This window comes from Schistocerca piceifrons, chromosome 5, assembly GCF_021461385.2.
Source record: "Schistocerca piceifrons isolate TAMUIC-IGC-003096 chromosome 5, iqSchPice1.1, whole genome shotgun sequence".
Taxonomy (NCBI): Eukaryota; Metazoa; Arthropoda; class Insecta; order Orthoptera; family Acrididae; genus Schistocerca; species Schistocerca piceifrons.
Window position 1 is genome coordinate 592434719 of NC_060142.1, and position 26521 is coordinate 592461239.

Below are 26521 nucleotides of genomic sequence, written 5' to 3' on the forward strand. Positions count from 1 at the left end.
GATGACACATCTAAAAACTGCTGTGACTTCTCATAGCATACACATACATGGTTTCTCAAGTTTTAAGTTTTCATCATCTATGTACCATAGTAGAATGACTAATCACTTCTAAATCCCCGCTACTGTGCCATTTTTGAGATTTTACTTGTCCCTGGTCAAATTTTTGTCCCTGGTCAAATTTTCGTGATTCTTCTTATTATTCTCCCTCCCATCATCTGATGTTCAAGCAAAAGCACAAACAGAAATGAAAAACACAACAAATTTGTTTATTACTAATAATACTTTATTACTGGTCAAATATGTCAAAATTATGTACAGCAAAATATTTCTGTAAATAAATGTAAAATTAGCACATATAACAAAACAGACATTACAGTAAATGCTAACACAGCAGTTTAATCAATGCTTTTAGACTGCTACATGCCAAATACCGGGCAAGAACAGAGCATTATTCTTACATTGGGTGTGGCTAGAATAAATTGAGATTCCATGTGCCACCATTATATCACATATTTTCAACTTAAGTAGTATGGCAATTTTGTTTTATTATTGTACTTCTTATGGAACATAAATCTAGAAAGCCATACACAATATCATAATGATTACAGTTACAGATCATTTTAATGTACAATAACTGAACCAGGGACAGGTCACACATTTAAACATAAATCTTTATGACAACAGTATGAATACCAGCTTACACAAATGATTCATCGATGGGACAAAAGGCACACACAACTCAAGCACATAAGCTAATTGGTTCATTTACTTTTCTCTTCATATACCAATCAAATACACACAGCTGAACCACAATTACACAACACTCTAAAATGCCATCTTTTTTTTTTAACCGCTATACTTTAATATTACTTCAAAACTTTCTGCCTTTATGCATACAATTTTCTGAACCAAAGGATGAAAGAGGGGAAGTTACGAAGCTGGAACGACTAAGAGCTGTTCATCCTCATCACCCGAGAGGTACGAAAGCAAACTTGTTGACGAGGTGACACTATTCCTGCTCGGAGATTCTGATGCAGATGTTATACAGGAATGAGATGGGGAAACCGTTCTTGCAGGAGTTTGAACTACAGGTATATTTAAAATACAGGTTTCATAAAGAGCGTGAGGGGGCAAGTTTTCTGCTACCTGATTTGGCACAAGTGCTGCAGGCTGGGGAACACCGCTAACTGTATTATTTAACTTATTATTTGTGTTTTCAGCTGGTAGTATTGCCTCACCCTGTTGAACTAAAACAGGGTCATTTGCTCCCGATACTGCACCGGAAGACTGAGTGAGAACTGGCAACTGGCTGCTTGTAAGACCAGCATAATTTGGTGTCACAGTTTGGGACTGCAAACCGAGCGTGACATTAGGATCACAGTGTGGAGGTACTGTGACCATAATATTCCTCTGACTTCTCCTCCTATTTGAATGTCTGCGGGACATGCGCCTGCTGCTCAAATGTTGATGTCTCTGCATCATACTGTGTTCATTGCCAAACAGCCTACTGTTTGGTTGAGTGGCTGCACACTGTAAAGGGCACCCACTGACTGCCACACTGTACGCTGGTGGTGGTTCCCGATTGAAGAACTCTTCGTCGAGGTGTGGCACTGGTGGCTGTGTAGAAAAGCTCCCACTGTTATGGTGAATACGGTAACTGTTTGTAACAGCAAGGCGCAGACTGTACAGACGGCACATGCACCCGACAGCAATCACCAACAATAAACTGCACAGCAAGGATCCCATTATAGCTGCTGCTATTACGGAGTTCTGTAATAGTGACATTTTGATTTAAAATATTTTGCTTTCCACAACACGGGCAAACTACAAACAAGCGCAAAGTATACATTAAAGTGGTATATTTACACTATCTATATTTATTACTGTACTTCCACTTAGCTGATAATGAAGAAATTCACAAAGTAAACAGCAGTTGCATTAAAAGTTACACCACTATAATTATTTTAACTACTTGATTGTGAGTTCTCATTGAAACATTGAAAATAAATACACAAGTAAACTTTTTTGACTATGTTCCTCATGAAAATATTTTACATGATCTAGGGGTTTTGTGTTACAAGTCCATTTTTTGTGCTACTGTTCCAAATATGTTGTTTTTGTCTCCTGGTGCACTATGAAACAAAGAATCTACCAATCACCTAAGAAATTAAGTGGTAACTTGAAACAATGGGACATTATGATCTTACACTAAAAACAAAGAAATTAAGAGATGTTATGAAACATAATGGAAATTGCAGAAAAGATTCCACTTTTACACATTCCAACCTGAACTGTTACTGAGCAACCAAACCAATTTTGCTTTCTCATCACATTTGGATACTGTCAGAATAGCTAATGGGAAACTGGTTCATCTCTCAACCTCTTCCCACATATCCTTTGTTGATAAGTCATATAACTTGTACCAAATATTTGATCATAAATACTGTGAAAATAATTGAACAACTTTGACTATGTTGTAAGGGAACGTCCTGGCAGATTAAAAAGGCATTGATTTATTGACAGGGATATACACGACTACAATGTGCTGGCACAGTACACTGTGCTGAGGCTGCAGTTGGACTGTGATGAGGGCTTGTGTCAGGTGGACTGGGTGAGGAGACAAAGGAGGGGAGTAAGAAGGACGATTTGGGGAAGGTTGGCTGACTGCTGGGAATGAGGCAACACAACGGGACAGGAACAAGAGTTTGTTCAGCAGCAAGGTGAGATGTGGAGTGGATTGGGAGGGGGTGACAGGATGTAGGAAGAAGAGAACTCATGGAAGAGGATGTGGGAAATGAGTAAAGTTAGAGTCTTGGGGCAGGGTGGAGGTAGGCGAGGCGCAGACCACTAGTGGAGATCAAAGCCAAGAGGATTATGGGAACAAAAGATTTGTAGCAATGACAACTCCGATGGACATAGTTCAGACAACTGTTGATGGGAATGGGGGGGGGGGGGGGGGAGGAGGAGGAGGGGAGGAAGGATCTAGATGGCAAGGATTGTGAAGCAACCATTGAAATTGAGCGCAGTGTGCTCAGACGTGTCTTCAACCACTAGTTGGTCACTTCTGATCTTTGCCATAGTTTGTCAGTGGCCATTCAGCCAGGTTGGAAGCTGGCTGGTGGTTTTGCATGCATAAAATACTTTGCAGAAATTGCAGCAGAGCAAATGGATATACCTAACTGCATCCACAAAAGGCCCTGCCTCTGACTGGATAGGATAAGCCTGAGACAGGACTGGAGAACAAAGTGCTATGTGGTGTATCAGACAGGTCTTATATCTGGGTCTTCCTCAGGGATATGGCCCTTATGGCAAGGGGATATGGCCCTTATGGCAAGGGGCTGGGAGTGGGCATGTCATAAGGATGGCCTATGTTATTGTATTGATTGGAAATGTGGTGGAATACAACTTCAGGATGGATGGGAAGGACTGTATGTTAAGATGTTCCTCATTTCTGCGCACAACAAAAAATAGTAATTTTGGGTGATAGGGGAGTTCCAGTGCGGCTGGTTCTTGGAGATTGTTGGAGGATTGTGAGGGTATGGCAGAGGAAATCTGTCTGGATCATGTCTGGGTTATACTGGCAGCCTTTGAAGACCTTAATAAGACCTTCACATACTGGACTATGGAATTATTGTCACTGCAGATGCATTGTCCATGTGTGGCCACACTATATAAGAGAGAATTTTGGTGTGGAAAGGACGACAGATGTCAAAATTCAGTTAATGTTGATGGGTGGTTGGTTGGCTTAATGATTAAAGCGACAAACCTACAAAGTCCTACTTGGAACACGCAAGTCAACAAAACTACACACCAAAGAAAGGCCTAGTCCACAAAACCCAAGGAAAGAAAGCCCCCAAGGTCTGCCAAAGGCCAACGAAGCCTACAGAAAGGAACAAGGAAGAAGAAAATGGGGGGGGGAGGGGATAGGAAGAAAGGTGGCCGAGTTCCCCAAGACAGAAAGAGCAAGGGGGGACATCCCCCCCTCCCCCGCTGCTCACCAGAGGCATCCCACTCAGCAATATCCAGGAAAGACTAGTGACACAGACAGGGCAAGAGAAGCACAGGAAAACAGAAAAGAATGTCAAGTCAGACAGAACATGGGAGAAGGGGGAAGAAGAGCAAAAAGAGCCAGTAGGGTGAGGACCGGGGCAGTCCACCAAGTCCAGACAGCCTGTTGGGGCAGAGGACACAACAGAGCATCCTGCCAACCCCTCAATGTGCTGATGAGGCTGAGGTGTCCACCCTTAGAGAGAGTGGTAAATACTCCATTTCATGAATAAACTGTAAAACCAGGTCAACTGCTGAGGCATTGCCCACTAACACCAGGATAGCAAGTCAGGAAGATTATGAGGCCGCCGCAGTGCTGATAGATTAGGTCAGTCCAACTAAATGCAGACCACCATCAAATGGGCACCACAATGACAGTGGGGTGGATCCTTGCGATGGAGGAGATGACACGAGTCAGCCAAGTACGACAGATGCAGAGCCGGCAAGGATAATGGAGTGCTAGCGAGAGGCCCACATGGAGGACCCCTACAAATTTGGCATGCTCTTTATCACCCGTAGTTTGTTCCGCAAAGACTGAGTATACCGTTTTCTATTCCAAATCCTTAGTACTTGATGGCGTAATACCAATCAAAAGTCCAATTCCGCAATACTGATCTCAATTATGGATGGCGTAATACCAATCAAAAGTCCAATCGCGCAATACTGATCTTGAGACCTTGTCGGTAGCCAATTTGGCCAGCCTATCAGTGAGTTCATTCCTCGGGATCCCAATGTGATCTGGGTCGAGACGTGTCCCTGAGCATCCCTGTTCGAAGGTAAAAAAGGAACCCTGGAGAGTCAGGACCTAGGGACGGTGAGGGTTACACTGATCAATAACTTGTAAGCTGCTCAAAGATTTCCAACAGATGAGGAAGGGCTCACCAGTGCAGCAACGAATATGGTCAAGGACAGAGATGGCTACCAACCCCACAGTGAAAATACTGCAGACATCTGGCAAAGAACGGAGTTCATTAAATCCTACACGAATGTAAGCAAGCCATCACGACTGGTGATCATCACGCCGTCAGTGTGGCCTACTTCTGAAACCCAAAACACACCAAGAATGGAGGAGAATTGGTGGCAGGTGGCCTCAGGATGAGCCAATCTTTTGGGTCTTGTGATAGGTCAACACAGAGCTGTGGGCGAGGCATGCACCACGGGTTGCCATTGCGGGAGGTGGATCTCCGTATCTGGAAATAGGAGACGTTAGTGGGTGCTCCGGGGAACAGCAGATGCATAACCCATAAGCAACGAACTGCTGTTGCCACAGAACCCACAACGATGGAATCCTCGCATCCACTAGAAGGCTGATCACGGGGTTGGTCGAATCCCGTAACGGGGCGTTAGGTCTAGCATCTACGATCTCGTAGGTGAAGTCGAGCGGTCTGCGAGACTCCCGTTATCTAGACACGACTGGACCAATGCTGTGTAGAGTCATATTGGAGCAGAGTGGTGAGTGCCCCAATTGGTACTGCTGAGGCACTGAAGAGCACTGAGGTGTGACCAACACATCTCCTTAAGTTGATGAAGATGGGGAAGCCATGTCACGCAACCAGCTGATCGGTTGGTGGGATATATTTTGAGACACCAAGGCATCACCAATTTATTACTGGATGGAAGTGTGTGTGTGTGTGTGTGTGTGTGTGTGTGTGTGTGTGTGTGTGTGTGTGTGTGTGCGTGTTGATTGATGTTGGGGGGGAGGTGGGGGGGGGGGGGGGGGGCATAAAATCATAAAGGGAAACCAAGAGATGGATACAGTAAGCAGTTGCAGAAGGATGTGCACTGCAGTAGTTATTCTGAGTGAAAAAGCTTGCACAGGATAAAGTAGCATGGAATGCTGCATCAAACCAGTCTTCAGACTGAAAACCACAACAACATACACTCCTTCCCATTCTTTCAGATATTAAAATCCTGTCCTGTGTAAAGCATGAAATTCCAATTATATTTACCTTGATACACCCTTGTTCATCACTTCCATCTTTACAGTTTTCTTGTCCATCACACCATTCAGAATGTGGTATATAATTTCCATCGTCACACTGAAATCTTCTATAGCAATTTTCCTCATCAGAATTGTCCATACAGTTGTGTACTCCATCACACCGTTCAACACTGGAATAACATCCGCGACCATCGCTGCATTTATGCCTTCCTATACATGTGTCATCTATAAAAAGAAAATTGATTCCAAAATCAGTTAAAATTTTTAATCTTACAAAGGGACCTTGTGGTCAGCCCTCTTTGATTTTCTTCATAAGTACATGATTCAAAAGTCAGTGGCTAGACATCAGTTTTCTAAAGCACTACGATATATTTCTAAAAAAAAATTGGAAAAATCAATTGCTATTATGTATAAAACATTTGCAGCATTTTTACAGCTCCCTGTTGCTGAATGCAAAGCATTCTAGTCTAGTAATTGTGCTGTCACTGTGTCAATTCTCACTAGCAGCAATTTGTTTTAAAATTCTGTGTTTATTATCAAATTGAAATGTTAATTAATAAATATGCTGATTTGTAATTTTGTAGTAAAAGTAGCTAATTCATTGTCAATAACTCATTTTTATTCAATTACTAATTAAAAATAAAATCATTTCAATTTGGGAAAAAGAAGAAAGATAGTTGTTGCTACCAATGACGTCATGATTACAAGACTGACAAGACAAGACAAGCATTTAAAAATGGTGGAAACATTTTTTGCTTAATAGTGTTTGCAAATCTTCAAAGCCAATTTTTCTGTATGCTTTTGAGAAGCGTACAGTACTGTTACAGGAAACTGACCTTCGAATATTACAATAATGAAGAAAATCAAAGAGGGAAAGTTCCTAAGGCCCTTTGGTTAAGAGTTGTGTTTGGAACTCTCACAAAAATAAAATAAAATAATTGAAAACTATAAATATTACTTATGGATACAAGAAGAATGGCTATTAACTGCTGCACCAAGAAATGGATAAATCTGAGCAATATTGCACTTTTCCTTGGCTCCCACAGCCACAAACTAGAACAGTTTCACAATATGTTACTGTGCCTAAGTGCAACCCAATTAGTTATTTCTGAGTTACAGTGCTCAAATAAAGACATTTTAGAAGGCTTAAATATCTTGATCTAAAAGTAATAGGATACTAAATGTGAAAATCGTAAGTTAATTAAAAATACTCTAATAGATTTTATTTATTTATTCAACCTGATCAAATTGGGACCTCCACATCCTATCTTCCATCAGTTAAGTGTTTTACACATATAGCTCTTTTTACATCTCAATGGCTTATTATGAAAAGAATATTTGCTACTCACCATACAGTGGAGAGGCTGAGCCACAGATAGATACAACAAAATGGACTTAAGCAAGTAAGCTTTCAGCCAAAAAGGCCTTCATCGAAATTAGACAATGCCCACACACACACACACACACACACACACACACACACACAAATGCAACTAACACATACATGAGCACAGTCACTGGCTACTGAAGCCGTCTTAGCTGTTAAGAGACGACAATAATTTAAATAAGATAAATAGTAATAAAATGGTATTAATAGAATAAAAAATGATTTGCAACAATATTTGCATATACCTTATGACAATGTAATACTACTGGCAGAGAATTAATAGTATCAATACTAGCAGTATTTCTACTACTTTTCCTATCACTACTACTGCTGGTGATAATAACACTATAATAGCAGGTATAAAACGTGTTTACAGGTGTACAAAAATGATATTTTCTGATATAGTGATTTCTGAATGGGAGAAATTTAGCTGGACTGCACCTGCTAATGACTTTAGGAAATGACGAAAGTCTGGTAGGAAATAAGTGTACTTAGTTGTAATTATGTAAGGAATGTGAGGAGGAACAAAGGAAAACATTTTATTGTTTTAGTGGATGCATCATTAACTGTCTTTTGAAGCTTATAGTTCACTTGTCTGGCTAAGTGAGACAGGCCATTCCAGTAGGACCCCTGCTACCGAAAAGTAATTAGAAACAGTAACTTAGCAATGGAATGGGTCAGAATGAATTTTGTTTGACGGCAATGAGATTTTCTGCTGTGTTGTTCACGCAAGCGCATTAAGATTGGGAGAAATATGAAAGACTGTATACACCAATAAAACAGTAAAATAGATGGAATGTATGGAAATATCTGAAACTACCTGCACACAGGTAGAGTATGTGATGAAGCAAGCTGGGCTATTTTTTCTCCCCTCTTGTTTTGCCATCTGCCTACTTAAATTCGTTTTCTTTATTTTTGAACCAGTTACCAATAACATACGTGAGTATAATCTGTATTTTCAAAAAAGAGAAAGATTGGCCCTCAGTTTTACAGAATGTAACACCAGATCTAATTTTGTGCTTAGTTTTATGTATGTACTTGATTTTCTAATTTATTTTGACTATTCCTAGTTAGTATCTGTTGTTATAGGGTGAAATCAGTAATTGCTTCGTAACTTAAATTCTATTGTTGACGGATAAAAAAATATAAATTCTGTACTAAGTACAAACATTTGGAGGAACAACTAATTGTATTCTTAAAGTATCTATTTGGCTCTATCCGTAAACACATTAGCAAAACCAACCCTTCATTAATTCCAAAGTAATTAACAGTTTTGTCAAAAGTATTGTTTGCATACATAAATTTGTTAATTTCATAAACAAATAATTTGGACTAACTCTTGTAGTAGAAGAAACTGTTAAAAGGAACCAATTTTTTTATTTATTCAGATAATTGAACGAGTTAATTTTTAATTTTAATTTCCGAAAATGAAACTTAGAACAAATGTGTAGTTTCAGCACCTATTACTGTGTTGATATTTAAGGGCCCGATTTTTGGTCATGAGTCAGTCAGTCCGTCCACGGCTGAGTTCCAGACGAAGAGCCTGTGTTGATTAGAACAACAACAATGCATCAACTTAACAATGTAATAAGTGTTACAGAATTAGGCCATGTGTTAAAACAGTGACAGTGTCTGCTTCATACGTACCTTTCCATTCTTCAAGAACTGTGAACTTTGTGGCTAGGCTTTTAATGGTCATTGTTCAACAGTAAACTATTGTAGTAGTATGTGGATGGTTCACCTGCTAACTATTAATGAAGCTTACAGGAAGTTAGAACAATAATGCACTGGCCATAAATAACTGTGTACTATTGGAGGGTTGTGAAAAGTGAAAGTAAAAAGACTGTGAAATGCAACTGTGCATCTGTCGGCTACATCATTTACAGAAGACAGTACCGCACGTCCACCCCCTATTTTTTCAGCCAGTACGTTGACACCGATGACAACAAACGAAGAAACAAAAGAGCTCTGAAGAGGTATCATGTCCAGACATTCTTCACCAGTTTTGAGTGCCCTAAGGCTTTCCTGACAAAGAGGTTGCAGGGTAACATTGCTCTCAACAACTGAAACATACGCATTTGTCCAAGTTTCTTTTTCATGTATGCAAGTTTTTAACACTTCCTGAGCACACTACTGGGACCTGATAAAAGGGAGGAATGGTAATGCACTCAGATGACATTTGTAGCTGTAATGATGTTTTTTAGGATGAACAAACGGATTTTAGTTTTGTCATATGACACTGAATCGCAAGAGATATATAGGTGCAACATCCACATTTTGAGGCAGAAAGCATTAAGGCAGAGTGCGTGGGAGAAATGTACATGTGGTGGACATGCATATGACAGCTTATATCACTAACAGCTTCAAAAAGTTATTATTAAGGCGAAAAGTTATCTTGGGGCAAAAACAGCATTTTGTGGTCATTTTACATGCGGTTTTATGAAAAGGCACTCTATGCATCGCTTTGACTTCATAACCACCCAACTTCTCATGTAATGTTACCCTCAAGCGTTAAAGATGGCCACACAGCACAACATGCTGGTACATCTCTCAAATACTGCTTCATGCCTGTGTCGTCATGACGATATTTTCTGATCTCTGATGGCTGTATGGTTGCAATTACTAGCGTCAGCAAATAAGTGCTTGAATTCTTAACTTTGTTTAATGAGTAGTAATTTTCAAGGGTTTTAGCCTGATTTGCTATGTTATTCTTCACAGCTAATACGTAAATCCTGCATGGCGGATAAGCAGTTTATTGTGTTCAGTGCCTTTGGTCTGACTATAATTCCAACACACTATATAATTTTATAGCGCCTCATTAGTGCTGATAAAAGCGTGTATGGGTAGGTGCATGCATGACATTATTTTGGTGCCACATACAAGTGAATTTACAGAATTGATATTTTGTAATATAGTGCTTTATGAAGCCACCGCATTTCCAAATAAAGACAGGTTTATTTTAAATGGTGGTTCAACTTCTTATTTAGTATTGACACAAACTCTTTTTACAATTAAAGCACCTGATATTCTCTAATTGTGGGGAGAATGCACTGAGTGTGCACTTTGAAGTTACTAACAAAAAGTGCTCCAGTCCATAAGTTGGCATGATAGTATGCAGTATGAAGGTAGGTGTATTTTGAAGTACCATGCTCTTGTACACTATCTGTGCACACGCAAAAGCAGGTAGGTTTCTTTTTCACAAGACTCGCTTATGCTTACAAGAACTGCATCAATGTACAGGCTTCAGGATTTTGCAGCATAAGGACATTAAAAGGATAAGGCAGTGGTGATTCAGTTCTCTTGCCCCCTTTGAAAAGTGCCTTGTTGGGCTCTCTTCAGTCACTGGGGATAATATAAGGCTCAAGCAACCTTCCACAAATTGTGAAGCTCATTCTGCAGCATGATTCTGTAAAACACGAGAGATAAATTTCTAGAAAATTTTATACTAATGTGACACATGTAATACAACTCACGACTTGGATTCAACTGTCAAAATTCCACAGAGATATTGGTAACTTTGTTTTCACAAAAAACATAAGAAATTTTGAGAACCTTCCAGAAATGATAAATACTAAATAGCGACTATTTGCGGGTGATCATATACAAACTGGCGACCCGCACCACACCACCCAGCCAGCGATCCTAACTAGTATTCCACAATGCATGCAGCACAGCTCGAAACTATACTACTTTTATAAGCTTATTTAAAAGTCTATAAAGAAATGAATCGTCAAGCATTCCACCAAGAAAAATTACAAAATCAAGCTCTAAATGAATCCAGTAATCCAGTCACACGCTATGGCATTGTTAACTTGGTAATAGATTCTGTATGTGACAATATCAACAGTGGTCCAAACTTTTACTGCAACTTACGGATAAGAGAGTATAGCGTCTTCCTCAAGAAATAAAAACAGAAAAAGCAGAAGTGAATTTCAATTAGTAAATACCACAACTACATACCACAGTTAGTTTCATCAGTGTTGTCAGCACAATCAGATTTTGAATCACACACTTGTTCAAATGTGTAACAACCCTGTCCAGAACGGCACGGTCGTTCATCTGAAGAGCACTTATGACGGGGACAGTTTTCCTCATCTCGGCCAGACCGACAATCTATCTCTCCATTACACCTTTGAGTTTCATTGAAACAGTCATAACTATCTCCCATACACGGAGCTCCTGGTTTTCCAGAACAGGAAAACATACTGCACACTGTTAAGTCCTGCACACATCTTCCATCAGTGCAATGCATACAATCTTCATAATAATCATCTAAAGAAGGGGAAAAAAATCAACATATAAAAAATTGTTGCATAAATTATTTTAGGAATGAAAACTAATACATTCCTTTTTTTCCCAATGTCTAGCAAATACTTCCATTTTCTCACAGATTCATACAACTATACTGGCAAACTAAGACTGTTCTGACCTCATTGTGGTATGGAAATATACCAGGGACAATGTTGAACTGAATACAAAGTAATGTTTTCCCTTTATGTATCTATCTCTAATGACCTTGTCATCAACAGGGCAATAAATACCAATCTTCCTTTCTTTCCTTTTATGCGTGCAATATTAGAACTGATTTAAAAAATGATATTCTTTCCCACCATTTAAATTCTAAGATAGTATTGTTGCCCAGTACTTGGCTTCAGGAGGGGAAATGTTCATTACTGCCAACAGACACATATAAAAGCACATAGCTCTGTCCTAGATTTTGGAATTATTAGGTCCTTGCTCAGGTTGGTGAGAGGGATAGGTTGCAGAACATTGAAAGGGCCACACCTATTTGTGAGGATGAGGGGAGACCAAGACTATGGGGGAGGTGTCAAAATGAGCAGACCAAGATCATGGGGGAGGTGTCAAAGTGAGCAGGAGGCTGGTCAGGGTTGTACACTGGTAAGCACGGTGCTAGAGCCTCAGTAGTCCAGGAATGATCAAGACAGAGTTTTTTTTTAAAAAAAAAAGAGTGCAATTAATGACTGGGAGGAGAGGGGGAGTGTGTGGAGAGGGTAGACATAAATACAGACCATAAAGTAAAACAAAAACACAATGAAAAAAAAACAAATAATCAAAGAAGACATTAATAATAATGTAAATCATTTAGCAGTAAGGGAGACCACTCACAAAGTATTAACTATTATTAATTAATGTTTCTCCTGAAAAGCAAAGAGTGAATTATCAGGTGGCATATTATGACAACAAACTTTTACAAAAACCTTGCATACAGCAGATGTATTAAAATGACCACACTTTAGTGTAGTCAAACAAGAACTTTAGCACAGTCGTCACAACCATCATCAAAACTAGCAGGAGAAGAGTTGTTACCAAGCATATGCAAGCTAAAAATAATAAAATCAAAATGAAACACACAAATAACTTGGTTATTGCTGATAGTACAATTAGTTTATGAAAAACACAATTTATTATCAAGAAATTCCTAATCCTTGATAAGTTTAACTACAGTCAACAAATTATTTTTAAGTAAATTAATTTGCTTAATATTTTTCTCCTCAGTGCTCAGTATGGGTGCCATGCAGGCTAAGATGGGCAGGAAAAAGCTCTTACCAGTACCAACCCACATACAGAGAAAGCACCACACTAGACATACATAATCTGTATGTCTGTAGTTCTAGATGCAGATGCAAGGATGAGATTTTCCAGAATAGTGCTGAAGAACTATAATTCCCAATGCAAAGGGTGGCTTACAAAACATCCACCTGACTACTTCTTGTGTATTGCCAGTCAGTCTGGAACCCTTCACACGTATGACTGAGAACATCAAAAGAAAAGTGGTGCACTGTGTCATATTTGCTTATTAAACACAAGACTGTTATTTGGATCCTCATCTAACTGCAATGACAGCCTTTAAAAGAAGGTGTTGTGCATCACAGAGAGATTTACTTTTAAAATTCTGATAGTGTGCAAACCAAGAATAGTAAAGCAACATTTTACTTGCTTCCACATGTAATGGGTAGCTTGTAGAGTATAGATGTGGGACAACCACAACTGCTCAGCAACTAATTGCAGTGCCAATTTCTAAGAGGGGTCGGAAAGGTTGTAGCTAAAGTAACTTTACCTTTCACCTTATCATATAATGACTTCAAAACACCAAAAACTAAATATCTGACAATTTTTCAATTCATATCTTAGTCTTTCTGGTTTTATTCTTCTTCAGTTGAACAACACATGTTTCTGCTTCATAATGTTAATCGTAATTTATTTCAGTGTCCTCAAAAATTTTACTTTTGGCAACACCTGATCACTGTCTGATCTTTGGACATCTTTCTCACTTTTCTCAGCCACGTTTCTACCTCTGGTAGACTACGTACACAATGAAATTTACATCTGCACTTGTACTCTGCAAGGTAGGGTGTGGTAGAGGGTACACTAATATTACTACCACTTCCTCCCTTTCCTCCTCCATTCACAAATTCCAAGTGAGAACAACAACTGTCACTAAGCCTCTGTACGAGCTCTAATTTTAAATGATTTTGCCACTGTATAAGGAGCAGTCAAATAAAAATCAAACATCCACCGGTACCACTGAAAAGTAATCACCACAAGTGATAAGACATTTATCCCACTGGGAGACAAGATGACCAATTCCTGTTCATCAAATGTGGTCAGCCGCTGACAGATCAACAACCGCATCCACTCTTGCATTTCCTCATCCGACTGAAACAGATGTTCACGCACGTCTTTCTTCAGTCGCTAATAATCACACGGTAAATGACCTGAGCTGTGTGGAGGGTGTTGCAGAGTTTCCTAATCAAATTACTGAAGCACAGTCTTCGTATGATTGGCAGTGAGGGGCCAGCATTGTAGTACAATACAATCATACCATCTGATAGCATTCATGGGCATTGCAGCTTTATGGTGCATTGCAATTTCTGCAAAGTGCCTTCACAGCACTGCACACTAACTGTGGTTCCACGCTTGAGGAACCTGAGGAGCACAGGGGTCCTGCAGTCAAAGTTGCACGATAATGTCTGCCCTCATACCCTCAATCAGAAAAATGCTACACTTCAGCAACTCTGTATCTGCCTCTACATCTACATTTACACTCCGCAAACCAGTGTGAAGTGCATGACATGTACCACTTATTAGGGTTCCATGTGGAGCATGGGAAGAATGATCGCAGGGTTGCCACATGTTTCCCGAAGTGAAAGCCCTTGATATTTCCCTGATTCTCAGACAAGGTTTAGCATTTTTCCCTGACTAATTCTGGGATCTCAAAGGTAAGCAAAGACATAAGGTGACAAAATAATGTATGGACTTCTGTATTTCTCCCCCGTGTGAGCAAAAATCTTGTACTATCACCACCATCTTTCGCAATGAACTGTTTTTAGATGGAGAACGCAAGCCAAATGGTAGCTGTGTTTCATTAAGACCACTGTCATTATTTTAATTCAATAAAACACACTGGGTGAAAGAAACACACTGGGTGAAAGAACCACACATTTCGCACGAAAGATTTAAAATACCAATATAAAAAATAACCTCAGAAAAAAGGCCTCTTGAAGTAAGTGTATAAGGCACTATAGGTGACTGCCAATAAAATGTTGGTTTTACTATGTTCGTTATTGTCAGTTATTACCCACTGTGATACGTATATTATTTTACAGGTATTGTGTGATTTTTCTTTCGAGAAATATGAGTACGTAGCATAAACAATGCCAGCGACTGCTACAATTTTCTTCTTCTTATCGTCCATACTTTCTAATATATAAGCTACTTTTGAAGTACCAAAATGTACAACAATAAATAAAATGTGTATATAATGACGCACTGTACAATGTAGTTGCTGTAAGACAGTCACAATTCCTGAAATCCGTCACCTGAGGCCTCTGGCCTGCCTAGGAACACCTCGGTCCTGTGTCCATGGATAAACCATGAAAATCCACTGCATTATGCCACACAAAGACAGATCCGATGTATGGGCAGATCTATGAGACTATATCTGACAGGCAGGGCCTGCACATCTGTGGGAAACAATGGCTTCAGAGCGGCAGGCCCGATCCGTTAGGGATACTCAAAGAAATGGCCTGCAGTTTTGGCCCATTGCGGAAATCCACTCGTGAGGCCAGCTATTTGTGTGTCACAGAAGCCATGTTGATGAAAGGAGACTGCAGTGATCAATCCATGCAATAGATAACTTGCGCAAATACTCTGAGAATCAGTACTAATAGGGATAGGTTGCAACTCACTAAATTTTTGGTCACAGTCTTTGACAGAAAACGAGAGCACACACATATTCAGACACAACTCATGCAAACATGACCACCGTCTCTGGCCGCTGCATCAACAATCTCTGAGAATCAGATCCAAACAAACCACTCCTCATGCCTCCCTGCCTCTCGTTGGCAGCTGCTAAGCTAGTGGCAAGAAGTGGTGGCAGCACTCACTGCAAGCTGAGAGGAGTGGTACGAATTCCCTGATGTTTCACTGACACATTTCAAAATGGCTCTGAGCACTATGGGACTTAACATCTGTGGTCATCATTCCCCTAGAACTTAGAACTACTTAAACCTAACTAACCTAAGGACATCACACACATCCATGCCCGAGGCAGGATTCGAACCTGCGACCGTAGCAGTCACGCGGTTCCGGAACTGACACATTTGAAATTCCCTGATTTCCAGAACTTGTGGCATCACTGGACTGAATGCCTCTGTGCGTGCTGTAATTATTCTGCTCTTGTCCTCACAATCGCGATGTTAGTGATAGGTAGGTGGTTGTATTATATTTCTGGAGTCATCATTACAGTCGCTATTTGGTGGGGTAACACTCCTTCATCCTCTCTATAGCCCAGATCATTCACCATGTGGTTTTCTCACTGACGGTGAAGAAAGACCTATATGGGCATTGGTTTCGGTTGGACGAGGAAGTACAAGAGTGGGTGTGGTTGTGGATCAGTCAGTGGCTGACCGCGTTCTACGGAACAGGAATTGATTGCCTTGTCTCCCAATGGGATAAACATCTTAACATGTGAGGTGATCACTTTTGACTAGAGCCATTCCATGGTCTTGTTGTGGCAGGTGTTCAGTTTCATTTGACTTCCCCTCACAGATATTTTCAAAGATGTACATGAGCTATAGTAATGTGTTACATGACTCTTCTTGGAATTTATACATAGAATTTTAACACTAAACTTTCCATGATGCATAACATCTACCTTATAGTCTGCCATCAGAATCTGATGCACAACTCCATAACACTCAAGCACTTACTTTATGATCTTATTTGGATCTTCGCTAGCTCTTCTATTGATCCCAATCAATAAGTGTCCCAGACTGATGAGCAACATTCAAGAATTTGTTACATATGAATCTCCACAATGTAATATAGCACAGGAGACTATATTAATTTGTATCAGTAATGTAGGAAGTAACTGTTGATGTTTCAACAATGCAGGAACATATGAATGGCAACTGACACTGCATTCCAGTGTCACTTCTGTGCAAGCTCGCTTGTGTGAACTTTCAAAGACTGTTGTCTTGACCTGGCATGTTCTTTGTTTAGTGTAAGACTCTCTCTGTAGTGTGTCTCTCATGAATATTCGAAGGAAAGCTCCTCTGCTCTTATGCAGTTGTTTAGTGGCACATGATACAGAATTGTGTGGTGAAAAAGTAGTAATAAAAAATAACAGGTGTATTTGTATAGGTGCTTCTATTGTTAATCAACAGATGAGTCCTCAAAATTCAAGTGACAACTACTACAAATCATCTTCCTGTGTGCAACATTCCGCTAATTCTGTACTGTGATATCGGATGAAAAAGTTAAGTCTGATTGGGAACTAAGATGTCCTATTATTCAATCTTGCTCATCTTACTATTTCAGCACACTTGAAAACCTCTTCCGATCAAACTTCATTTCTCGAAGAGTTGCAGGTAGTGCTGGAAGTTAAACTTGGTGTATACGTTGACAAGGAAAAAAATTCCCAGATTTTTCTCGAATTTCCTAGTTAAAAATACGCTTTTCCTTGGGTGAGAACATTTATTTCCCCAGGCGAAAGTACAGTTTTTTTCAGGTGAAAATATGCTTTCTTCATGTTAAGTGACAGTGTACTTTGCCTCATAACTGTAAAACTTATCAGTCCTTTGAATGGTAAAGATTTTTATACCAGCATAAAACTTCCCGGCACTTTAGGAAAAGAGGTCAAGCGGAAAAAGCCCTCTTTTTTTTTTTTTTAAATACCTTTGATGAGCAGCAACTGGTACGCTGCATGTTTTCTTGCAATGTGTTTTTGTCGGCCAGTCATAGCTCACATCACGTAATCTTGTTAGCCAATGACAATAGATATTCAGAGCATAGAACACGTGGTGTACAGCTACAAGAAAAGCTAAGCATTCACATATAATACTGGTCTTTTTGTGTGTGTTACCCTGTAAGATATATCAAACAGAAATGTGCCAGTAAAATTTTAAATAACGATGTCGATGTCAATGTCTGATCTTCCGGCCTGAAATTTTTCTCAGTGACTGGTCTTCAAAGTGTTAAGTGAGAGTCAAATGCTCCACAATTTAAGAAATTCATCACACATTTTCACGCGTCTTATAATTTATCTTGCATAAATGGAAATTTACTTTGATAGCCTTCAAAACCACCATTTGCAATATTTTTTCCGCAGCCAGTTAAAACTGCAAACTAGAACAATGGAAAATTCCGGAAATTCTAAAAAATTCCCTGTTTTTCCCAGTTTTCTCCTGGATGGAAAAATTCCTAGGTTTTTCCTGGATTTTCCAGTTGTCCCGAGGGATGTACAGCCTGTTAAAGAGTACAAAATCAACATCCAATTGTAAAAATACATACAATGCTTCTGATAATCAGTGTATTGTATATTGTATTGTACTCTTGGGTACAGTGACCATTAACCGTAAAATTGTTTTAACATTCAAAGCATCACAATCATATGGAAAATCATCAAGTCCACATGTGGTCTTTCTTATTTAACAGATTCCAATTGATTGAATGTGTAACAAGTTTTCTCTTCTCCATATAACATCGTAAGTATTGTAACAGTTGCTCTTCCTACCCTGTACCCATCCATTTCATGATACATGTGCACAAATAAAACATATATCTGAACAGTGAATTATCCAATTCATTACGAAAACAACGGCAATATCATGAAAAGGATAAACTGCATTCACCGTATAGAGGCTATGTTGAGTCACAATCAAGCACTATAAAAAGAATGCTAAACATGGGAGGTTTCAGCCTAAAGGCCTTCTTGCAAAACAGACAACATACACACACACACACACACACACACACACACACACACACACAAAAAAAAAAAAAAAATCACTGTCTCTGGCCACTGAGACTAAAGTGTGAGCAATTGGGCACAGCAACTGGGCACAAGCGGAGAAGTTATTTGGGTGATGGGGGTTAGGAGGCGGCTGGGGTGGGGAGGGGTAGGGATAGCACGATAGGGGTGGCTTGGGGACAGTAAAGTGCTGCCTATGCGAACATACAGAGATTGGGTGGGGACATGAAGGTGCAGTCGGGAGGGAGCGGAAAAGGAGAGAAGTAGAGGGGGGGAAAAAACTGTAGGTGCATCGATGGAATAGAAGTCTTTGCAGTGCTGGGGTGGGAACATGGAAAGGGATAGGTGGGTGATGAACAAGAACTGATGAAGATTGAGGCCTGGGGTTTACAGGAACACAGGATATATTGGGGGAGTTCTCATCTGCCCAATTCAAAAAAAGGTGGTCTTGACAGGAAGGATCCACATGTCGCAGACTGTGAAGCAGTTAATGAAGTGAAGGATGTTGTGGAGAGAAAAAGATTTTCTGTGCCTCATCTATTCAGTCACCCACCACCTTCCAAAGTCCTACTGTCTGGCCACAGAGGAGCATTCCCTTCATGACTCAGTACCTGACAGAACTGGAGGAACTGAATCACATTCTCATCTTCTCCACCAGGGTTTTGATTTCTTCTTGTGGTGCCCTGAAATGAGGAATACCCTACCCACTATCCTTTCCATCCCTTTCACAGTGGTATTTGTTGCCCACTGAAACATGCAGTATCTCCATATGTCCCTATTCCACCCCTGTTCCCTGTCCCTTATTCCATAGCTCATAGCCCTGTAATACACCTAGATGCAAGACCTGTCCCACACTTCCTCCAGTCCAGTCAGAAGTACCACCTATCCCATCAAGCGCAGGGCTACCTGTGAAATCAGTCATATGATCTACAAGCTGTGCTGCATTCTATGTGGGTATGACAACCAGCAAACTGTCTGTCTGCATGAATGCCCACCGACAAACTGTGGCCAAGAGACAGCTGCAACAAACAGTTGCCGAACACGTTGCCCATTACAACACTTTTGACAATGACTGTCTCGCAGCCTGCAACATTGGATACTTCCTCCAGTCCAATCAGAAGTATCACCTATCCTATCAAAGGCAGGGCTACCTGTGAAACCAGTCATGTGATCTACACGCTAAGCTGCCACCACTGTGCTGCATTCTATGTGTGTGCAACAACCAACAAGCTGTCTTTCCAGCTCTTCTTAACTGCACAAGTGAGAACTCTCCCTGCAATATATCACACATTCCCGTAACCTTCCTTGAGCCAACCTTCTCCAATACTAAAAAGCCTTCTATTCCACAATGCACTCAACGTCTTCCCTCCTCTACTTATCTCCTTTTCTGTCTCATCCCTGTATGCTCCCACAGGCAGCACTTAACCGTTCCCTAACCCTAACTTGCTATTCCTCCCCCTCCCCACCCCAGCCGCCTCCTTACCCTCACTACCCAGATTGCTTCTCGCATCATGCAAAGTAGCTCACAGTCCAATCCCGTGGCCAGAGACGGAGGTCATGTGTGTCTGTGTTGTCTACTTTAGAAGAAGGTCTTTTGGCCGGGGTGCAGTCTTTTTTGTTGTTCCTGTCGGCGACTCAACATCTCCTCTATATGTTGAGTGACTATCTATCCTTTTCATAATACTGTCATTATTCCATTCTCAATTTTTCATAGACAGAAAATAAAAATTTTAGCTTTCATTGGTTCAAAAAATGTTTTTCCCCTTCTTCCTGGCTCTACAGCTGTTGACGGGCTTTGACCTACTCTAGAACATCATTCCATTCATTCCTGCCCAGTGTCTTGTGTCTCCAACCTCTAACACCAATAACATTCCAATTTTCATATATGTCATCCACGTATTGATGCGTTAGTCCTCCCCTCTTTCTTCGTCCCACTGGATTTTGCACTGGTGCTATTTTTGTTAGGTTCTCATGTTCCATGTGAAAAACACAGCCGACCCATTTTGGGCAGTTTATGTTTATTTTAATGAACTTCATGTTTTTAATAGCTTTATATAATCTGTAAAGTTCAAAATTATATCATCTACGCCACACTCCATCTTCATTAGTTGCTCCACTGATGTTGCACGTCACCTTTCTTTCAAAACATTAGCTCTTCACACTGATGTGTCAGTGTCCTCCAGTTTTCTCAGCCATATGTTTATACTGGATGTATTAAAGTTTTATACAGCTGACACTTCGTTCTTCTGGACAGAATTCTGGAGTTAAGTTGTGGGGCCAGCCCATAATAGTATTTATTATATAGGTGAATAAGCTGTTTTATTTCCATACTAATATCATTCTACGAGGTCACCAAGAGATTCTATTTGTGTCTCGTCAGTTTCTAACACTGTATTTAGTTCCAGTCATATTGGTCACATGATTTGGATTTATGATGTCCATTTCCAGTCCCATTTCTGTTGCTCCTGCCACCAGTGACCTATATGTTTCATTAGCAGCCAATTCTGTTCTTGCAATAATATCCACGTCGTCTGCACAAGTCGGAAATGCACCATTTTATTATATATTGTGCCTCTTGGGTTGATTTGAGCTGTCCTTATAATCTTCTGTAGTACTACATAAAACGCATACATTAGAGTGCACCCCCTTGCCTCAGTTCACAGTTAATTTCAAACTTGCTGTGTTGGAGCTGCACATTTTAGCGATTTTGATCAAGACAGACTTCTGCTGCAGTGTTCTTCTTCGGCATGCCAGTGAAGAAGTGTGCACAGGATCATCTAAGTGAAAAATCTGTGCAATATACATGTTTATTTATATATAAAAGCAACTTAGGAATTTTCCCTCGTGTGAGACCGCATGTACAAGATCGCATGGCAATTTAAAGTTCTAGATTCACTTATTTTACTGTTCACATCACTTCTTCTGCATAATCTTTCACTGATTGCATCCATTTCTATTGTGATATATTGTGAAATTTTGTACAAATGCAAACGCCATGATGAACTAGTAATATTATCGTAAGTTATAGGCTTAAACTAAATTGCGCGCTTTTAAAATTTGAGAACAGTAAGTAGGCCTAGCCTCATTCAAAACAATCATTCTCTAATTTCACTGCACAATTATGTGAGAAATACATTAGTATCAGAATTTTCAGTTGCTTCCAAAACTATATTTTCGTAAGTTATCAATATGAGTGTTTTGGATACGTAATTTATAGAGTAGCAAATCAGTGTTTGTGGTTTACAGTTCAGTCAATGAATAACACAGCACCCATGAATTTCATTGTAAATCAACGCAAATAAAAAATGCATTTTTGAGAATTTTCGGAAGCTAGCTGGTACTTCGCGTAATCCATTAGCAATTTGTAACAAATCGACTTCTGCGATTTAGTTACTGTAGCAGATTTTCTGACTAAAATATTGTATTATGCCTAGTTTTCCCTTAAATCGTCTGCATTCATTGTGAATTAATTCTGTTTTCATGTTTCTAACAGCTAAAGTTAACATCAAAACATTTTAGGAAAGTAGTAATTTTTACACAGGTTTTTGAGTTGCCTTAATAGAAATCTCATTTTGTGTATCTGCTTTAATTCTCATAGGGAATTAGCAATTTTTTAGTCCAACAGATTAAAAGATAATCAGACGGTTTAATTGAAGGTTACTTGTTCACTGCCTTGTAATACATTGCACCAACCAAAATGCAGCCCAACTGTGAATATTGCTCTCAACGATGGAATAAGTTGGTTGACATTCGTAAGCAACTGGAAATCGCCCTCACTGCTGTCAAACCATTGGCAGCTGCTGCAAATCGGTGTGTTGGAGAGCTCCTGAGAGTCGTGCACCTGTGTACCTCTACCAGAGGTACTTCAGGTACTACCCTCTTGTGTGGATCCTGTCTCCTATGCAGAAAGTACAGGGTCTGTCATTATCTGTCTACGTGACTGCAAGTGGCATCTCAATGGTAGATCTTGGCATCCTGTACAAGGAGGATGGGGACCAGGGAGGACTCAGGGAGTTCTACCAATTCCTCTAACCAACAAGCCTGGGGTGCTGTATTTCACTGAAACTGAGCCAGCGGGACTCAATTCACCTGTTCTGGGTAATCCTGTTTTGCCCAGTGTCAGGAGGAGTACAGCGAATGTTGGTACCCCTTAGGGAAAGGGGAGCAATGGACAGGAAAGGACACCACGTGCACTCAATGTATATGCATGGGGGCCTCATTCAACATGTTGAAGAGGCTATTCCAGCAGTCACTGCGGGAACAGGGAGTAACAAACTGCAGATTGTGGCGCATGTTGGAACAAAAGGTGCCCCTGGCCTGTACTATAATGTCATTCTTGGGTCATTCCAGCGACTGGCAGAGAAGGATGAGAAGACCAACTTCGTGTGTAGAGTTGCATTAGCCCCAGAACAGATCACGGCCCTTTGGTTCTGAGTCAAATGGAAGCACTGAACCCGAGACTTAGAACATTCTGTGACAAGCTAGGTTGCGACTACCTGGGCCTGTGCCATACAATTGAGAACTGTATGGTCCCCCTAAATAGGTCAGGTGTGCACTACATATCAGAGGCTGCTACTCAGGTAGCTGATTGTGGGTGGGGTGCACACAAGAGTTTTATACATTAGGTGACTCTCCATCCAATTGAGATAATGACAGCTGTAGGACACCCAGAAGTATCAGTGTCAGATCAAAAGAAATGCCTCCCACAGGTGAGAGTATTAAAATCCTAATGGTAAAATGACAGAGCATTTGCAACAAAGAGTCAAAGTTTGAAGAGATTATGAAACGCAGTGAAGCTGACATAATACTAGGTGCAAAAAGCTGGCTGAAACCTGAAACTGATATCAAAAGGATAGGCAAATGGGAAATAGATGTGGTGTATTTGACACAGCAGATAAGAAATTCAAACACAGCAATAGAAATTGAAGCTGCATATGATATTGGTTGGGCAAGACTCAGTATCAGGGATGGCCAATAAACGATAATTGGATTCTTTTATCGCCCACCAGACTTACCACCTGAGGTAACCGAAAGCTTTAGAGAGAACCTGAGTTCGTTTACACTAAGTTCCCCAATTATACTGTAATCAGCAGTGGAGACTTTAATCGTCCAACAATTAACTGGGAAAATTACAGTTTTGTTAGTGGTGGGCATGATAAAGACAGCCTGTGAAACTTCACTAAATGCCTTCTCGGAAAGCTACCTATGGTTAGGAACCCCACTCATGATGGAAATATATTGGATCTAATGGCAACAAATAGACCTGAACTCTTTGAGGATGTCCACATCAGAAAAGGTATCAGTGACCATGACACAGTTGTTGCAACAATGATTACTAAAGTGCAAAGGGCAGCTAAAACAAGCAGAAAGATATTTATGTTCAGTAAACTAGATAAAAAATCAGTAGTGTGATATCTCAGTGAGGAACTAGAAACTTTCAGCACTGGGTAAAAAAAGTAGTTGACCATGCACTGGATAGATATGTACCCAGTAGTATGGTTCATAATGGGAGGGAAACGCCATGGTATACAGTCACTGTAAAGATCACCTTCATGGTATACAGTCACTGTAAAGAAACTGAGATTACTGCAGAATAGGTGTAAAACAAAGAGTAGGGCTATAGATAGAGATACGATGAATGAAATATGTTTGGCTGTCACGAGAGCAATGCGCGATGCCTTCAATGAGTACTGTAGCAGAATACTGTCAAGTGATCGTTCACAGAACCCAATGAAATTCAGTTTGTATGTGAAGGCTGTTAGTGGCACCAAAGCTATATTCCGTTCATCATAAGAATAAACCTGATGTAAACAAATACAAACGAGATGATTGGTCAGAAGCCGTAGCACATGTATGCTGGTGTTGTTACGTTCTTGGAAGTATGTCCTATTTACGTATAAGATATATTATTACTAAGTCATGTTAAATGAAATTTTAAGATATTCAAATGTATTAACAGCCATCAATGTTTTTCTTAATCACACTTTAGCTATGTAGTTTTGATTTCAAAAATTGTGTACAGTCACAACCCCTGCACTATTGCTCTCCGATTGTCGTGCTATTAATGAACAGTACGATAACGGCTTTGGCTGCTTACAGTTCCGTAGTGAAAGACACACGTGGAACATGGTTAAAAAAATGCCAAGAAATAGCTTGCTCTTAATGTTTTTCATAAATTTACAGTGAAAATCGGCTTTGAAGTTTTCTGATGAAGCGTATTACATACAGTTGAGACACAAATACACGTTGAATGTTTAGCGGAATCAATAGTGTAATAGACTGATAATTTACTACAATTCATGGTTCCCTGGTTCGAATCTTTTTTGAGTCGTCTTCTTCTTTTTTCCCCTCTCATTGAATTTGAAATGCCTACATCTCGTAATTGCAAAATTCATCATCATTTTTTATGAATAATGCACATCTTATTGTTTCTAATTACATATTGCATGCAAAATTCCAGTTTTCATTTCAAATATAAATTCTTAATTATCAATATTTTATGAAAGATTGTTAGTAAAAGTTGCTCGAATTAAGAAAACATAACAATTTAATTTTTAAGGCAAAAATGAAAAACCAAATACTCTTTATTTGGACTATGTCTATCGGTTTCTATCACAGGTGTAGATAAGTGACTTAGAAACATTAAAAACAATCATTTTCACAATGTCAAGCACACCATACGAATGCTGCATTTTTACATTTGCCACTGTGCCATTACAATATAAACCCAACAGAACTGATCTGGAGCCAAGTTACGGGATTTACCCCATGAAGTAACAACACTGTTAAGCAGCCAGGCATGCTGGAACTAACGCACGCAGGTTTTCCACCTGTCGCTGCCAAATGCTGGCAGGATATAGAATGGCTCATCATAAAAGAGGAGGAGAAAATGCCGCACCTGGTTGGCTTTGTGGATTCTGTTGTTGATAGGTTCATTATCAATGTAGCAGGTGACATTTCCAGAACTGAAATGTATTTCTCTGATTAAGATAAGGAAGGAGCTAAGAGACACTGTAATTAATACCTTCAGTGGCTTCAGTATTCAACAGTACAGTGAAATCCATGCAGTATGCTTTCACATCACACACGGCTTGCTCAGAAAAATATTCTGTGTTAAGTTAGAAATTTTCATCACTCTTGCTTTGTAGTTAGAATACTATGTCAAGTGAGAATGAGAGCATTTTATGCTTTCCGTCTGGTCACCTAAGAAGTGTGCGGTAGTTCTGGAGTTTAGCTGAATATTATTTCATTCTCTTTAAAAAATTAAATGACATTTGAAGCTGTATTGTTTCTTTACTTGTCTCTTTTTATGTCTGAACTGCAAGTGCTCACATCATTGCAGGTTAGTTGGACTTACGGCTGGCCAGTGCTGTCCAAGTTTAATGTGCTAGTAAAGCTGTTTCCCGCATTATCGCTCAGTCTACGTGCATGTAAATCAGCATGAAAAGTATCCTTATGATCGTACTTGACTTCACTGCTCACAGCTTGGCTTCTGCTCCACGTGAAACAGAATCCAATGAAATTCAAGCAAACATGGAAGAATACACGGTGTAATGTTTACATCAGGTTTATACTTATGATGAATAGAGTAATGAGACAGGAACTGAAACTGACAATAGAAAACAAAAGCTGAAATGCTAAACTCCATTTTCAAATGTTCCTTTACAAACAAAAACCAAGGAGAATTACCCCAATTTAATCCTGGCACCACTGAAAAGATGAATGAAATACGTGTTAGTGTCATTGGTATTGAGAAACAGCTGAAATCATTACAACTGAACAAAGCTCCAGGCCCAATGGAATCCCTGTCAAATTCTATGCTGAATTTGCAGCAGAGTTAGCCCCACTCCTAACTATAATCTATCATAGA

General features: G+C 39.8%; 1 protein-coding gene across 3 annotated transcripts in view; it reads right to left on the reverse strand.

Annotated features, from left to right (window-relative positions):
- Nucleotides 1-261: 261 nt before the first annotated feature.
- LOC124797953 (low-density lipoprotein receptor-related protein 12-like) overlaps nt 262-26521 on the reverse strand; it is a 105767-nt gene continuing 79507 nt past the window's right edge. For 2 of the 3 annotated variants that reach the window (XM_047261103.1, XM_047261102.1), the window contains exons 6-8: nt 11337-11648; nt 5997-6214; nt 262-1770 (exon numbers count right to left, since the gene is read on the reverse strand). In XM_047261103.1, coding sequence (XP_047117059.1) covers nt 931-1770; nt 5997-6214; nt 11337-11648 — 1370 coding nt within the window. In that variant the 3' untranslated portion in view covers nt 262-930. The remainder of the gene's footprint in view (nt 1771-5996; nt 6215-11336; nt 11649-26521) is intronic. The other variant, XM_047261104.1, reaches the window with a different exon arrangement.